Source organism: Lepidochelys kempii, chromosome 3, assembly GCF_965140265.1.
Source record: "Lepidochelys kempii isolate rLepKem1 chromosome 3, rLepKem1.hap2, whole genome shotgun sequence".
NCBI lineage: Eukaryota > Metazoa > Chordata > Testudines > Cheloniidae > Lepidochelys > Lepidochelys kempii.
In genome coordinates, this window is record NC_133258.1 from 166,017,560 (window position 1) to 166,034,521 (window position 16,962).

The 16,962-nt window shown below is 39.1% G+C and overlaps 1 protein-coding gene across 4 annotated transcripts in view; it reads right to left on the bottom strand.

Moving 5' to 3' along the window:
• RPS6KC1 (ribosomal protein S6 kinase C1) overlaps positions 1 to 16,962 on the bottom strand; it is a 107,888-nt gene that overhangs the window by 28,983 nt on the left and 61,943 nt on the right. For 3 of the 4 annotated variants that reach the window (XM_073338924.1, XM_073338927.1, XM_073338925.1), the window contains 2 exons: positions 6,384 to 6,431; positions 4,704 to 4,836 (listed from right to left, as the gene is read on the bottom strand). In XM_073338924.1, the coding sequence (XP_073195025.1) occupies positions 4,704 to 4,836; positions 6,384 to 6,431 (181 nt within the window). Of the gene's footprint in view, positions 1 to 4,703; positions 4,837 to 6,383; positions 6,432 to 6,817; positions 6,890 to 16,962 lie in introns of those variants that run through there. The other variant, XM_073338928.1, reaches the window with a different exon arrangement.

Genomic DNA, 16,962 nt, shown 5'->3' on the forward strand with positions numbered 1-16,962 from the left:
TGCTGGCAGAAAAAATTAAAACCAGATCTTGTAAAGAAGAGATGCAGCCACTAGTCAACTTCATAATAGATAAAATGATTATTAAAACATATATATTTATATATGTGCAGTGCCCAACATAACTGTGACCTCACTTCTGGGCACTACCATAACATAAGCAATAACTCCACCAACGCAGTGGATGCTGTAGAGTACATAGGACACAGGAGTTTATCACCAGAACCTCTAACATGACAGTACGATAGTTAAAAACAGAGTCCTACACATATTACCGCCTTCAGCATTGCTAACCCTGGTGGTGAATAACAGCTACAAACTTTGCTAGCATAGAAGAAGCCTGTGTGCCCACCATCTGACAAAAATTGAGAGAGCGCGCCATCATTTCAAACCAGCCTTTGGACAAGGACTTTCAGTCACTACTACTTTCTCGGGACTGGCAATAGAATCTTTAGGGTTAGTAATGTAATCCATTCCGACCAGCGAGTCCCTAGTTTGGCAAGACAGACCACCACTGAATTGCTGTCCATTAGTTCCCATACCCTGAAAGCCTCCTCAATTTGAAGTTTCTTGAGCGCTCTCCAGACTGATAGGAGCTCCAGCTTGTTTATGCCTAAAGAGATGTGACAGTTTCCAGCCGCCACTGAAACTCTGATATACCACGGAAGCCCCCCCAGCCTATTTTTGAAGCATCTGTTTCTAAAATTTCTGGCACTGGGAGTGCCAACAAAAACTAAGGCCTTGTTAACATCACACCAGCTCTCCACCACAGGACAGCTTGCCAAATGCTTTCTGACAAAGCTACCAGATACCTTTTCGGACTTCCTTGCCTCTAACACACCTCTCTAAAGCCCTCTAATGTTTTGTGACCGTGGGAAGAGCTTATAAGGGAATCCACCAGCCCCACTAACTGTATTTGGAGGGATGACAGCATCACCACTTCTGGGTAAAACGAGAATTTCATTTCTTCTTAATCAAAGAATGTTTGGGGTCAAGTTTTCCGAGTCGAGTTTAAAACCCAATAGTTTTAAACCTGACAGTGGATACAAGTTGTGCAGTAAAGGGAGTGGGTGTAAAATCAACAGCAAAGCCTTTCGCAGATAAGCGGCTACCTTCATAGGCAACTTTACAACCTCTTCTGAACAGGCCTTAATCCAAACGGTTTTCCAGTTAAAATTAACATTTTTATCCTTGAACTTCCAAATGGTACACTGGCCTCTAAGCATGATAAGCCACCGTGGAGCAATATATAAACCAAATGTTCTATTTGCTCAATGCTCCTCTCTAATGAAACAGAACTTTTTTTGAAGTTTGGACGCAAAGGATAAATACAGGAGTGACACGCAGTTTTAGGCATTTACACCAAAACAGGCACTGACCCTAAAGTTTTTATCCATTCCCAAAGATGACTGCAAAGCATACTCTGCCTGTTTATCGTTTTTTGTTTTTAACTGGGAGCAGTAATGCTAGTACCTCTAAGTGACTAAGCAGCCTTTTTAGCTCTACCATTACACCTTGGAGCTCTGGATCATTAAAAAGTTTTGGCTTTTGACTGATCAGGGGAACCTGAAAAGCAGAGAAAGAGATGGCTTTTAGAGGAATGAGTGTGAGGTAGCCATAATTTACGAAAACCTCCTTTGTAGGGATTTTGATAAGATTATCTACCCCAGAAATTTACAAGATTCTGGCAATCTGACTGCTATTAACTAATAGGTTTCTCCTGTCATCAACACAGCATGGTGTTCTTGTCTAACTTCCCCATACAAATACAGTGTAACTTTACCCCATTTTACAGTCATGATTTCTACTTCTACAATGTCCAACAATTTAAAAGGTCTTACTGAGTCAGCCACTATCCACTGCATCAGCCCGTATCAAAATCCCCATCCTGAGTGTCAATCACCTTCCAATTATTTTTCTTGGCAAAATTCAAAAAAGCCGCTCAGATTGGGTATCAGGACTGACAGGATTCCAACTATTCTTGTGCTCACGGTCTTCCAGCTATGCTTTACTAAGACAGAGCTGGGAAATGATCTTTGGTGTGGGAATCCAGATGAGCTGGGGAACTCAAGGGCCGATGTCAGAGAATCACCATGGATACTAGAAACACAATGGCAATTTTTTTATTTTTTATTTTTTTACTTTATTGACTGACAAAGGTCAGGGAAGAAGGATGGTTTCTAAATAAGAAACTGGACACGGACTCTGAAGATCTGTGTTCAAATCCTGGATCTATGACATTTCCTGTGCATAGTCTTGGGCAAGTCACCGTATCACTCTGTACCTCAGTTCCCCCTCTTTAAATGGGAACACCACTTCCTTTCTATCACCCTTTGCCTTGTCTATTTATACTATAAGCTTTCAGGGTCAAGGACTTTTTCTTATAATGTGTATGGACAGCATCTAGTACAAAAGAACTTCAGACCTCAGTTGAGGCATCTAGGCACTAATCAGAATATAAATAAATCAACAACCACAATAGTAAGTCTGGGTCATCTGGAGTTTGGATGATGGAAGCATAGCCATCTAAGAACTTTGACCACCTTGCTATGCCTCAAAGGAAGGTGAATTAGAATCTGAGGTAGCACAATTCCTCTCCAGTATCACTCGAGTACATCACTCAAGGATAAACAGGACACGCTGAAGGAGGTGTTCAGGATGATTTCAGGCTGTGACAGTGTTTGTGCTACTGTGTATAGTTGAGATTTAGATAAGAACGAATAAGTGCTTATTTACAATACATTCTTTTGCATGTTTTTTCCACGTACACAAATAGGTCTTCTATTAAGGAGGGCATATTACTTTTAAAATGCAATTGTTTTTCCTTTATGTTTGGCTCACTGAAATAAGCTTAACTTATCTCTCAAAATTAGTAGTTTTTATAAGGAATCATTAACTGAACAGTGACTGAGCTTATCATGTACCCACTTCTAGACAATATGTTGCTCTATTATTCCTCATATACAAAAGGGATTTGAGAGAAAACACTTTGCCCTATACAATTTATACAAAGTAGGGATTTAGCAGCAGTTGAAACAAATTAATTTTACCTCGGGAACTCAACGCTTGTTATGGTTGGTTTCGGCAAGAATGAGCAGGCCAGGACAGTAACTTTTCACTGGATTTGTTATTCTCTCCTGACCTGCCAAGATGTAAAGTTTTCCTCTTACAACAAGTGTCCTGTCCAATCCATTCAGCTCACCTCTTTGCTCTTACATACAAAAGAGTTCTGGGGTATGAAACATCTCTGCTTCCCTTCCCCTCTTCATTCACCAGAGCTAAAGGAAGATATTCCTTACTGAGAAGTAGTAACCATTTCCAGAAGGTTGCACTGGACTGTGGCAGTTTCCTGTGTACTTTAAAGTTCTTTTTGGGATGTTTCATTATTGCCCACCCTAATAATTTTCCCTGAAATACCTTTTCCTCTTCTCATCCCATCTTCATCCTGTGCTACCAAAGGAAGTTTTTCCTCAAGAGAATTAAAAATCCTAGGGACCTGAAGTTATAATAATCAACTGATTTCTCTCCCCACCCCATCCCACCAATATTTTTTCTCCTCATCCCTTGCCCCTGCAGACTCCAGGGAGCAGAAGTCCATTGGCATCAATGAATTCCCAACAAATTTTCTAAGTTTCTCCAAAGATTCAGTCAAAAACTACCAATACACATTCAGGTCAGAGGTCAATTGATAGCTTTCAAATTCCCAGGATGGTCTCTTGGGAGGTAGAGAATTCACATACAGTTACATTGTAGCCTAGTAACGTAAAGTCTTCCTTCATGCAACATTGTACAGTCAAGTTTAAAATAAAAAAATAAAACATACTACAGAAACAGAAACCTCTTCATGTTAAAGAGTCAACTTTTGTTGGTCTGTGATCCCTTATGTGACAAAAGTGACATGTGCCTAGGCAAATCCCAAATAGTTAAAACAAAAGGAATAATATTTCCTCTAAACTTATCTTCTCTATAAACTAGTTCTGTGCCTTGCATTTTCCCATTCTGGTTGAATTAGCAGCATCCCTTAAAAAGGAAGAGATATATTAGCAGAACTGAAATTTATATTCTGAACTCATTCTACACAAAAAGGAGTAATTAAAATTAGGGAATATTTAAATCCAGAGGGGGAAAAAAATCAAAATGTAATTATTTTTTGCCACCTGTTCCCTGTACATATAACAGGAATTTTATAAATAGTTTGAAGGCACAACTCTGTGCTTCTGCTTTGAACTCCTATTTGACACCACTGGCTATTTTCTTAAAAACCCAGATCAGAATAACTATGTAATGTTAAGTAATAGGCAAATGTTCTTGTTTTTTAGAAGGCAATTATTAAATTCTTATGGGAATACTTCCCATTTTAGCTACATAACATTAAAAAGATTTACTTGCCAAAGATTACAAAAGTGGCAAAAAGATTTTATCTCCTAGAGCTGACTTGTACATACTATAGATTGCAGTTTCAACCAAACCAGTTTCTGTTCTGTAGAAAATAAATGGTTAGAAATGTACAATATTACTAAAGCTTTTGGGGAAATTCAAAACAGGAATGAGATTCAGAATAGGAATAAGGGAAAAAATCCATTATTTACATAGTTTTGTTATTCTAAGACTGAAATATTTTGTTTAGAAAAATACACAAGAAAGTAATTTGTTATTTAAATGTATCATAGATTGAAAGCTTGATTTTTTTTAAACCACAGACAAACCTTCTGCATGCTGCAGCACAAGAAATACAGACTCCTCAGAGATGATGTACTTGTGCAGACACACCATGTTGGGCACACAGCGGGGAATGATGGTCTTTCTGTTCCTGCTGTACTCACTACTTTTCCTTAGACCCTGACAGAGAACAAAAAGGTCAGTTGTACCCTCAGTTGCCTTTGGAGCCTGCTGTGCTCTGTGTTTATCAACCAAACTAATCTATCCGAGTTACTCTGGGCTTCAGAGAAACCACTCATCTGCTGCTCTATGCCCCTCAGTCCCCCGAGGCTCTGCTGATGGCATCTGGCGCATTTCCAGAGAACAGAAGATGGCACAAAGCTGCCATTAAAATCAATTACATGGGTCAATGTTTTTATTAGAATCTCTCTCAAACTAAGTCATCAGGATGACACACAGTTATTTCCCTATGACCTTTTTTAAAAAATTCATTTTTTTAAGCAAAAGACATTGTTTAAATCAGTCTATGTTCTAGAGACAAAAGAAAACCCTGGATTCATGTGTTATCTTTATATTTCCACCATACTTAAAAAAAATAGGAAAAGATTCAGTTCCTGAAGAGGTAATGATTTTGGAAGGTGGCACACAGATGAAGTTATTGGAAAGGAGGGGGAGAGAGGTAAGTATGACCTACTATTATATTGATAAAGAGGATGTAAGGAGTAAAACGGAAAAGTATAAAGTTCATCTATTCTGCCTGTAGATACAATGAGCATCCTTACCTAGGGTCTAATATCTGCACTATATAATGTTTACAAATAACCATTTGTGAATTATAAATGGAATGATTTTTTGTGCACTGTAGGTGTTAGGATTTCTAACGCAAGATAAATAGAATTAGAACAGTTTACAGCATGTGTACACAGTGTACCTGAAGCTGAGGTGTAAATAAAGTTTCAGCAGTTACCTACAGCATAGTTTTTGGGCCTCAGTTCTGCAGCCATTACTCATGTCAGGAGCCTAATTCAAAGCAATGCAATTCCTTGTGTGAATAAGGCCTGCATCAAGCCCTCAAACTAAACCAATTCCCAACGTGATGGATTCACTGGGTTCTCAAAAGAATTTTGACCTGATCTACATGAATCACAGGAGGCAAACCTGAAGGATTTAATTCCCATGCAGGGAGGTCCTTATTGTTAATTCAGTAGTTTACTGGCATTAAACGGACCTTTCACAGCATAGTAGCCTATAGTTTTAAGAACATAGGAACTGCCATACTGGATCAGAGCAGTGGTCCACCTCATCAAATATTCTGTCTCTCACAGTGGCCAATATCAGATGCCTCGGGGAACAAGCCCTGTAACGAACAGTTATGGAGTAGCTTGTGTATAGGAGAAATTTCTTCCTAACGTATGCACTGAAGCATGAGGGTTTATGTCTTCTATGCTCTAACAGAACTATGATCCTTTACTGAAGCCTGCTAAGATACTGGCCTCAATATCATGATCAGTGGTAATGCTATGTGTACAAGAACTGAAGAGAAAAAGGAAAGAAAAGGAGATGGAAGAAAGTGAAAATATATTTCAAATACATTTAGAAGATAGAAATGTTAATGTGCCAATAAAATTCACAGAGATGGCAACCATAAAAATAGGAAATATTTTCTTTGTGTGGAGTAAATTAGCAGGCCAAGTTGTTTAGCAAAGTAGAATAAAGATTTTACTTACTTTCAGTATAAACGTCTGCTGTGTTCTAGTATCCATTACAAGTAAAACCTAAACAAACACATAATTTAAAGAAAAAATTATTTTAAGGTTCTCATTAGTATATAGCTACTTAACAGTAGGCAACTCAAAAATCAACTATTGAACATTTCTATAGACCAACAGCTGCATGTTATTAAAAAACAAGGCACGCTAAAATACAAAAAATTCTGATAACGTATTAGTAAGAACTTTACTGATCTTTTTTTTTATGCTTGAGGACATGAACGATGTCTCCCGAATACTGCAGAAACTTCATCTGATTACCAATCAGCTGCCTAAAAATTTTAAAACTTGACTTAAACAAAAAAACCCCAAAACACCAATTGGTGTTTTATGAGTGAGGGTATAATTCAGCAGAACTCAAGTTAGGATAACTGCATAAAAAGCTGTGTTACCTCAGTTTAGTCCAACACTCCCTTCTCCCAATAAGACTTCTTTTCACACCACCAGGTTTCTTATACCCAAACGTTGTTCCTTCCCCAGAGGCTCCCTGTTTTCTTGGGAGAGAGCAGAGGCTGTTTTGTTTTTTAGAGTGAGGCTGATGGTCCCTCCCAGGAAGTCCAACTGAAGACTGTTTGTGTTGGAAGAAACAAACCAAATTGTGCATTATGACGACAACATGGCTTGTTCTAGCTCATACTGATTACGGCAACACCTAAAATTTTTAATGCCTTAATCAACTCTACTATCACTGCTGTTGAATTCCTCCACAACCTTACAGTTTTGGTGCATTTATAACTGGCAACACAAATTGTTGCAGGGAAATCCAGCTGTCAGAACTGCAATATTACAGTAAGATGGAAAAAGAATATTTATTTCGGAAAAGAGAATGGATTCTTTGTAGAAAGTGGAAAGATATAGCTGCAAAAGACAGTCTTCATTACAGTATACTGGCTCTGCTGCAGACACATCATAGACAACTTCATCTATAACTTAGTGACACCACCATGGGTGCTAAAGAACATTTTGTTACTTTGTAGGAGAAGAAATCTAATTAGTTAATTTAGTATTGACACTTGTTTGAAAGACAACCCTCAGAAATTCCAGTTTTAGGGAACTGAAGTTCTCCAAATCTCTTTGCAAACCCCCAGACTCTTGAGCATGTTACCCTGGAATTCCAAGACTATAGATGCCCAGGCATATCTGAAGAGTTCCACTTCAGTACAATAACCTAAAATGGTACATGTACAAGACCAATACTCCAAGATCAAACATGTAGAGCAGGGGTGGGCAAACTACGGCCCACGGGCCAGATCCAGCCTGCCAGCCATTTTAATCTGGCCCACAAGCTACCACTGGGAAGCGAGGTCTGGGGCTTGCCCCTCTCTGGTGCTCCAACCGGGGAGCAGGGTTGAGGGCTGCTCCATGCGGCTCCCGGAAGCAGCAGCATGGCCCTCCTCAGGCTCCTACGCATAGGGGCAGCCAGGGGGCTCCGCTCTGCATGCTGCCCCTGCCCCGAGCACTGCCAGGACCTCGGCCAATGGGAGCTGCAGGGGCGGTGCCTGTGGACACGGAAGCGTGCAGAACCACCTGGTCGCGCCTCTGCCTAGGAGCTGGAGAAGGGACATGCTGCTGCTTCCGGGAGCCTGCACCCTGAGCCTCCCCCCACGCCCCAACCCTGGTCCCCTTCCTGTCCTCCAAACTGCTCCATCCAAGCCTGGAACACCCTCCTGCACCCCAAACCCCTCACCCCCTGCCCCACCCCAGAGCATGCACCCCCAGCCAGAGCCCTCACCCCCCCGTGCCCCAACCATGATCCCCCTCCCACACTCTGAACTCCTTAGTCCCAACCTGGAGCACCCTCCTACACCCCAAACTCCTCATCCCCAGCCCCACCCCAGAGCCCACACCCCCAGCCGGAGCCCTCATACTCCCACACGCATACCCCACCACCCTGCCCCAGCCCAGAGCCCCCTCCTGCACCCATGACTCCTCATTTCTGGCCCCACCCCAGAGCCCGCACCCCCAACCATAGCCCTCACCCCCTCCCATAACCCAACCCCAATTTTGTGAGCATTCATAGCCCACCATACAATTTCTATTCCCAGATGTGGCCCTCAGGCCAAAAAGTTTGCCCACCCCTGAAGTAGAGCGTGTGCAGTCTGAGTCATATTTGATTTTCATACCAAGAATATTCACTCTTTAAATTTCTCCACACTGTTATGCTTCCAATGTAAATACAATTACATTTAAAAAAAATAAAAAATACATTTCAACATTATTTAAACTGCAAAGTGAAGCATTTAAGAAAACAAACAAAAAACCACAGGAAATGCCAGATTTACAGTTATCCATACAACCTGCAGCATTGCAGTACAGACTGCTACAACTTGAGCTATAGGACTAACCATATTAGCTGGCAATAGCAGAAGACATTCCAGAGGGGTGATGGGCCAGTGGCACCAAGTTCTGGGGCCAGTGGGTGGCAGGAGCAGGCCAGCCCAGCTTTCTTCCCGCCCCTCCCCCCTGCCCTCCCCACTTCTGGAAAGAGGAGGACTCCTGCCCCAGCTGGCACCACCGAAAGAGGGATGATCTGCTGGGATTGTGTGCTGGTTTGGGGGTTCTGGGAAACCCACTCAGCTCTCTCTCCTCTCTGGGAGCTGGGGGAAGATCCTGTCCCACATAGTACCCAGAAGGGGGTGGAATGGAATGCTGGAGCCACATGCTGTGTCCAAGAATAATGGTGCCCAAACAGCAGCTCACAGGTATTCCCAGTGAAGTAACAGCAGTGTGGGCCTAGCTCTTTAGAATGTTCATACTCAATTATCTGGGCAGACTGCCAACATATTCCAGAATAATACAAGCAAGAGAAGGGAAATTGTGATTTTTTTAATCAATTATAACTCTGCTAAACCTGAACAGAATTTCATGGGATGAAGACAAGGCACTTCCCCAGCCCAAGAATTTTCTCCCTGCCTAATTTCAAAGGCCTGCTGCAAACAGTGGATGTGTTAGATCTTCTTAAGGAAAGGTTGCAATAATCTTTTCTAATGGAAGCCTAAGTACAGAGGTCACTACCAGCGCCTCCTGTAATACTCATTCATTGTACAGTGTACAAAAATACTTGATTGTTTTAAGATGAAGCTTCCACTGAATGCATCCGATGAAGTGAGCTTATGCTCAAATAAATTGGTTAGTCTCTAAGGTGCCACACGTCCTCCTTTTCTTTTTGCGAATACAGACTAACACGGCTGTTACTCTGAAACCTATAAAACAAGAGTTTATGCAATCTAAGATATAAAATATTTTATAGCAGCCTCTAAAAATTCTATTTGCCCACTCAATGGATTAATTTTTTTGAGGGATGTGTTGAATGTCATTTTCATCATAATGAGAAGGCTGGTGAGTAGATAATGTGCCTAAGCAGGTGAATTTTCATGATGATTTTGTAAGCCTGCTCTGTAGGGCTCTCAGTAACAAAAGAAGACAGTGGAATAAATCATAGCAGTAACATTGGTTTTACTATTCTTGCTTAGCCACCAGTCTTAAAATAAAATTTACAAGATATGCCAAATTAAGACAGATAAAAATTGTTAGGAAGTGATATTTTGTTTACAGTCACTTTGTCTTCTTTTACCAAGTTTATTTGTAGGTAGGTCCTATTCACATTGAGGCAATAAATACAAGAACATATGTGATTTTTTTTTAAATGTGCCCTTTGACTGTCAATTTCTCCCAAACAGGTGTTGGCTAAATGATTATAAATTGGCCTCTGGATACACCTCTTCAACTGAGCCATACAGGACTGGTGATAATATAATTAGACCTAAAAACATCAGGCTGGTGAATGCTTTCCATCTGTTTGGCAATAATGTTTAGTTAACAATAGTCTTTAAAAAAAAAAGCACCTTCAACTTCGGCTCTTAAAGTTATTTATAGGGCCATTCTTAACACACCAGCACCCTTGCTAACAAGAGCTTTAGCCACTTGGAAATTATTAGCCGTACGGCTGTATACGAAAAGGAATGTCTGCATTTAACATCTGTATCTCATGCATCAACCTCATTTAAAGTCACTTCTTAATGAACAGTTCTATGGCTCTGTATTAATATTATAGCTGCATGCACAAAGATCATAAGGAGCCAAACTTTTTTTTTTTTTTTTTTTTTTTAATACCAACAGTAGGCCAATCAGTAATGAAGCTGTCAGCATAAAGGACAAAATAATCGCTTCTTTAACCCTCAGACAGGATTTGTTCATTTGTAGAATACAACACACCAATTTAAAAACTGCTCATGGGTTTGCTCACCTTTGTAAAGGCAAAAATCTAATTTGGTACTAATTTGATACAATTGTCTTTCCAATAAAAGGCTCCTAAAGCCATATTTTATTTCATGATAAAACAAGTGCTATAACTAAAACTGTCATGAAATAATTACCTTTGATGGCATACCTTATTGCACAAATACAATTAATGTATTCCTCCCTTTCATGTTTCACACTTGCTTATCAGAACTGTATTAACATGTGGTGTAACAGAGCAGACTTCCGACTCTTCGCCCTGTAGTAACATATAGAATGACTGCCACTAGCTGAAATAAAGCAGACAACCTGCCCCTTACGGGCTAGCTTCAGCTGTTATATTACAACATCACAAAGACTAGCAGCTACTCTTTTTCATCCGTAACAGAACAGGTTTTAACAGATAATAGTTCCGCGTTGCTGAGGTTCACTAGTTAGACTGATTCACCAGTCTCTCCAACCAGCCACCATTCCTTCGCTTTTTCTCCCCAAGCAAGCATTATACTCACTCCTGTTTGGTCTTGTTTTCTCTGTTTAACTCAAAGCTGAAATCAGTTTCCACAGATTTGAAAATAATCCATGGCTCCATTTTGTTTGATAAAGAATTACCATTTATTAAGTACCTCTATATCTTGGCGTAAGTGATTATTTTGTCATGATGGAAGTTTAGAGAAACTCCTAGTGTCATCCATTTAGCCAAATTTGACTGGGTAGATCTAGGTTATATATAATTACTTTGAAATAACTGCAGAGTAGGGCCCTAACATTGTACTGAAACAGGTATGCTCATGCAATTTATCAAAACGTAGTCCATAATTGGCCTATCTGCACAAGTTACAAAAATGGGTAATTACCACACTATTATTGGCATTACCATAACATGCAAATAGCATGCAAATCCAAAAGGGGATGAGCCAAAGAAAGAAAGAGGCACAACCACTTTATTTAGACTCCAGTACATCTACTCTACAAAGCATTATATTTACACAGCAGAAAAAAAACAACCTCCTCTGGGCTACCTTGCAGGACTAGTGCTGTAACGTACTTTTGCAAAGATGAAACATATATCCAGTGGATTAAGCACTGACTTGCTCTCAACATCAGAGGCTTCGCTCCTCAGACTTTGGGGCCAAACATTGTTTACTGGTATTGTCACAGTAGGAGTTATGTATACTGGCATTCCTCCACATCCCTCTCCCACTGCAGAGGAGAGTGCAGGTGTATGTTCCTTAGGGATTTTTGGTAGGATTTCCCTTCAGAACACAGAACAACCAGGGTCAGTGAGCTCCCCCATGAACAAGCGCGACTTGAGAACATGAAGTTCCATAGCATGTTTCTTGTCTCAATACTCTATCCAAAGTGATGGCATCAGGAGTATCAGCAACAGCAGATTGTGTACAGGCACTTCTCTTATGTTATGTTAGGAAGCAAATCTGTTCCTGGATTTTGGATGCTGATGGAAGCTGTTGTGTAAGGATGACTGTAGCGTGAATTGTGACGTCTAATACCTTATAACAATTAACCGTCATCCACATCCATCCTCAAAAGGGAGGCAACCAAGTGCTACGCCAGACATTCGCCATTCATGGCAAGTGGGATTGTGATACACAACGAGACTATGCAAACCCTATTTGTCATACTAATGTGCTATTGTTTTAGGCTTTAAAATCCTCCAATATAGCATGTTACCACCAAGAAAAAAAAAACATAGGTAGGCAGTGCTACAAGAGCCAATTCAAAAAGACACAGAAAGTCGACAGGAAAAGAGCATTGCCAATAGGCCAAATAAATACTTTCATCAGCACACTCAAGTGTGCTTTGTACAGTATCTTAGCTCTCCCAGGCAGCCATGAAGTGTCCCAAAATGCATATAAACAAGGAATTATTGCCATCCAGCTACTACAACAAAGCGGGAATCAGTAATACTTAAGGTAATAACGTACCAGTTCTTTGTGGGTTTGTAAGCAAGATTTCCCATTTCATTTTTAAAACTGGAAGTTAATTCTGATGTTAGGTGAAACTACTCTTAAAAATAATTGCACTTCAAAGACCTTCAGATAATTGATTTATAAGTGTGTCCAACAGCTCAGTTTACAAACACACACACACAACTATTTAAATATATTATATACAAAAAATCTGAGAAATAATAAAATCTAACTTGTCAATAACCATAGTTTAGCTTTAAGAAAACAGGTAATTTTAGGATTCTTTACATGTATAGAAATTAGCAAGTGTTTCAGTATGCTAATTTTTTTAATTAAAAGATATTTCTGCAGTAAAAGCTCTTTCATATGCACTACTGATTCTTCATCAAACGCTAAGTTTCCAACTTAACACCAGTATAGCCGGTGGCAGCCTGAAGGTTTACCATCTGCTGCCACCCAAAGTCACGGTGGCCACCTTCAGAACATATGCATCAAAGCCTTGAGATAAGAGACTGAAGGAATATTGCAGAAGTCAGCATAAGGGGAATCACAAACCCAGAGGCAGGCAATAGGCAAGTCACCAGAAAAAGAGAACATGGGGAGCCATTAGTCACCCTATAAAACACCCAACCAAGGTCACAAGGGACACTACTGGATCAACTAAGAGCTGCTATAAATGCACTGCTCTCTCTCGGGTGGTTTTTAACAGAAATGCAGTCACCTTACCAACTGCAATTAGGTTCTGCCTTGTTTTAATCTACTGCTGTTGCTGCTTCAATCCTACACATTTTCAGAACAGAACACAACATAGTTACAAAAAGAAAAGGAGTACTTGTGGCACCATAGAGGCTAACCAATTTATCTGAGCATAAGCTTTCGTGAGCTACAGAAGTGAGCTTTAGCTCACGAAAGCTTATGCTCAAATAAATTTGTTAGCCTCTAAGGTGCCATAAGTACTCCTTTTCTTTTTGCGAATGCAGACTAACACGGCTGCTACTCTGAAACCTAACATAGTTACACGAGCTTGAGTTTGTTCTATTTACTTGACCAACATTTATTAAAATAAATTTAAAAATGGCTTCCTAAAAAAGTGGGTTAAAGTGTGCTGATGTGGGCTACAAATACCTCCTGTATAATCAAATGAAAATGCATTACCAATTTTAACTACTTATCCTGGTCATTTAAGGTTTTTGGAGATAAGGCTACCACCTAGAGTATACTTTAAAAAGCTGGCTTTATCCTCTGTTACTGAATTGCAGTTCTACTCTGAAAATAAATGTGCAAAAACGTCATCACTGGGTTCTATGCTTATTGTATAACTCCAGACCAAATATGCTCCGTTTATGACACCGTTTTTCGAACCACAAATCCTGCAAACTCAAGTTGGGATCTGATGACCACGCTGGATTTTTTTTTTTCTTGTTTGCTTATCACTTCCAGGACTAAAAAGTCAAGTAATAACCTCAGTGAAATTCCACTGCCATCCAAGAGACTGCACAGGGGTAACTGACCAGAATTTGCTACATAATTTTGTTGATGCTTCAGAAGTAGGAATAAAATTCACCTTACTCTCCCTCAGCTGTGTTGGCTGTGCAAGGCTAATCAGAGTAAATGGTCTATTTAACAGAAATTTACTTTGCCACTAAATATAGTCAGTTTTCAGAGCAGCTCTACCCCCCATCTTTATTTATATTGTTTTATACTTGCACACACATGCATGCACTCAAAGATTATAGAGCCAAGAAGGCAACTTTAGTAAAGCACTTGGCTGATACTTGTAAAAAAAACAGATTAGTGCTCATCACTATCTGTGGAGTCAGTGCGATGCCTTCAGTTATCCCCCTTTTTTTTTAGTGATTATCCATAATTAATTTATGCTTTGTGGAGTCTCTTGATGAGCAATATTATAGTTAACAAAAGAAAAACTCTATTGGTTTAATTACTGAAAGTGCCAGAGAGCAGCAAATATGAAAACTCACTTATGTTTTTAGACTTTTAGTTGTGCTGTAAAAGGTGAAAGCTTACTCCCTTGAAATAGACTGGAAATTAGCCAAAAATTATATGTGGCAAAATATCAAGCCGGAGGGGGTATCCAGTGGATTATACTTCAGGGTATCATCCATGATCAGATAGTTATTAAATATAAAGCATCAACTGTGCTAAGCAACTTATTAGCATTTAGTAAGACGAGGTCCTTTTCCCAAAGAACAAACTACTTCTACATGGAAGCTGGCAGATGGCCTATAATGAACCAGAGAAATTAAACATGCATTGTTAGATTCTTGATTTGGGGGGCGGGGTGGGGAGTGGAGATAAGGGGTTAAATTTATGTTAGTCTTCTGAGTTAGAAGAAACTGTTCTTTAGACTGTTCTTATTTAGCATCTTTATTAATTACATGAAATCAAGTCAATAGTACAACAAATATTTGCAGCGAGTACTGAAATACAGAGGGACTTAGAGAGTTTAGAAACGCAAGTTTAAAAAAAAAAAAAAGATTCTGATGAAAACATGCAGTCCAATACATAAGGGGAAAAATAATCTTAAACACATACTCAATGGGAGGGGACGTCTGGGAACCAGTAGCAAGACCTACGGGAGGGTTAACAGAGCAAATACATTAGTTTGCTGTGTGATGGGATTATAAAGGCAAGCCCGGGTGATTCAACACTGCCTACCCCAAGGCAATATGTCAGAGCAGGGAGGTAATAATCTCTGTCTGTACAATTGTTGTATAACTGCACCTGCAGTCAATTCCGGGCACCATATTACCAGAAAGTTATTGACAAATCTGAGGGAGTTCAGAGAAGAGCAACAGAAGTGATCAGAGAGCTATAAGGGACTGAAGTATGATTAAAGATTTCAAAAACTTGTGTGTGTATAGTTTGGCTAAGCGAAAATATATTAAATATGTCAAGTGTGTAAACTCCAAGGAGTGAGATTATTTTCTTAAATTTCATAAACTGGATAGAGCTAGGAATAATAGAATGAAACTATGGAAAATAAAAGGCTGAATAGCAGAAGAGATGAGACTCTTCTTAACTGTGAGATATGTTAGTTTGTAAAACAGTTTCCTTAGGAAAGTGGTGGAAGCCCCAAGTCTTGGGACCTAAAACTAGACTAGATATTAAAATGTATTTTAGGAAACAATTCTGTAATGACAGCGAAATGGATTGAGTGATCCAAATACAACGTTTCCATCTTTAACGTCTATGATTATTATCATAGATTTGAAATTGCTATAAAACAAGATAGTCATTTAAAACACTCAGATTACAAAAAACTACTCTTAAAACAAGTTTTCTTATTTACGTTATTAATAATAACTAGATTAATCAAATTGTAAATATTTAATCTGCTTTTTAACAACTATGACATTTGTTTCCATTGTGTTATGTGTTGGGCAATGAAAATACGACTAGTCAGTTTAACTGTAAACAAAAATTAGTTTCAGACTTGTTTCTCTTTCTGGTTCTTATCATCATCATAATACCACAATAGAGGTAATATGTGAATTCAAATAGTCATGCGATTGTTGCAGCTACATTTTCTCTAAATCTTTTATGCTCACAGTTACTGTACAAACCCTTAACTAACGTTAGGGGAGAGGAAGATCATCAAAATTTAGCAGAATGTTTATCTGACTGCCATATGCCAAAATATGAGCTGATGTCAATATAAATTGTGCAACTGCAGTACTGTTTAAACTCTACTCAAAGTAAAACTGAGGATTAAAATACTTACGCTTCTAAGGGGAATTAGTAAACATGGACTAAGTCATAACTACTGCAATATTAAACATTCATGTACAACAGAGGAACTGTCATAACACAAGCCCATTTTTCCTACCCTTTAATTAAACTCAATTAAACTAACCATAACCTGTGGAATTCAACTAACTATGGTGCTGCAGCATATTTAAAAAAATGCATTATGCAAGCAAGCACCACATGGGTTCTTTACATTGTGCCTTTTTTTTCCTTTTTTGGCATTTCCTCTTTTGAGGCTGATATAAGTAATAATCATATCATACTTTTTAAATAATTAATAATACTGATTTGGGCGTCATGGTGACTTGTCCCTAGAAATAGAGCATAATAATTTAACATTGGGGGTGTGATTTCTCACATACAGAGTAACACTGAACAGAAAACCAAATATTTGTAATGAAGTAAAGTTATATAGTGGCAATGAGATTTTTTTCAGTTTTTCAGAAAAATTACAGAGAGAGATTTACATCCATGTGAGAACCCTGTTTAAAGACTTCTCAATTAATTTTATCAGGACCACTGATGATAGTGTTCTAATTCTTAGTGACAGGTTTCAGAGTAACAGCCGTGTTAGTCTGTATTCGCAAAAAGAAAAGGAGTAC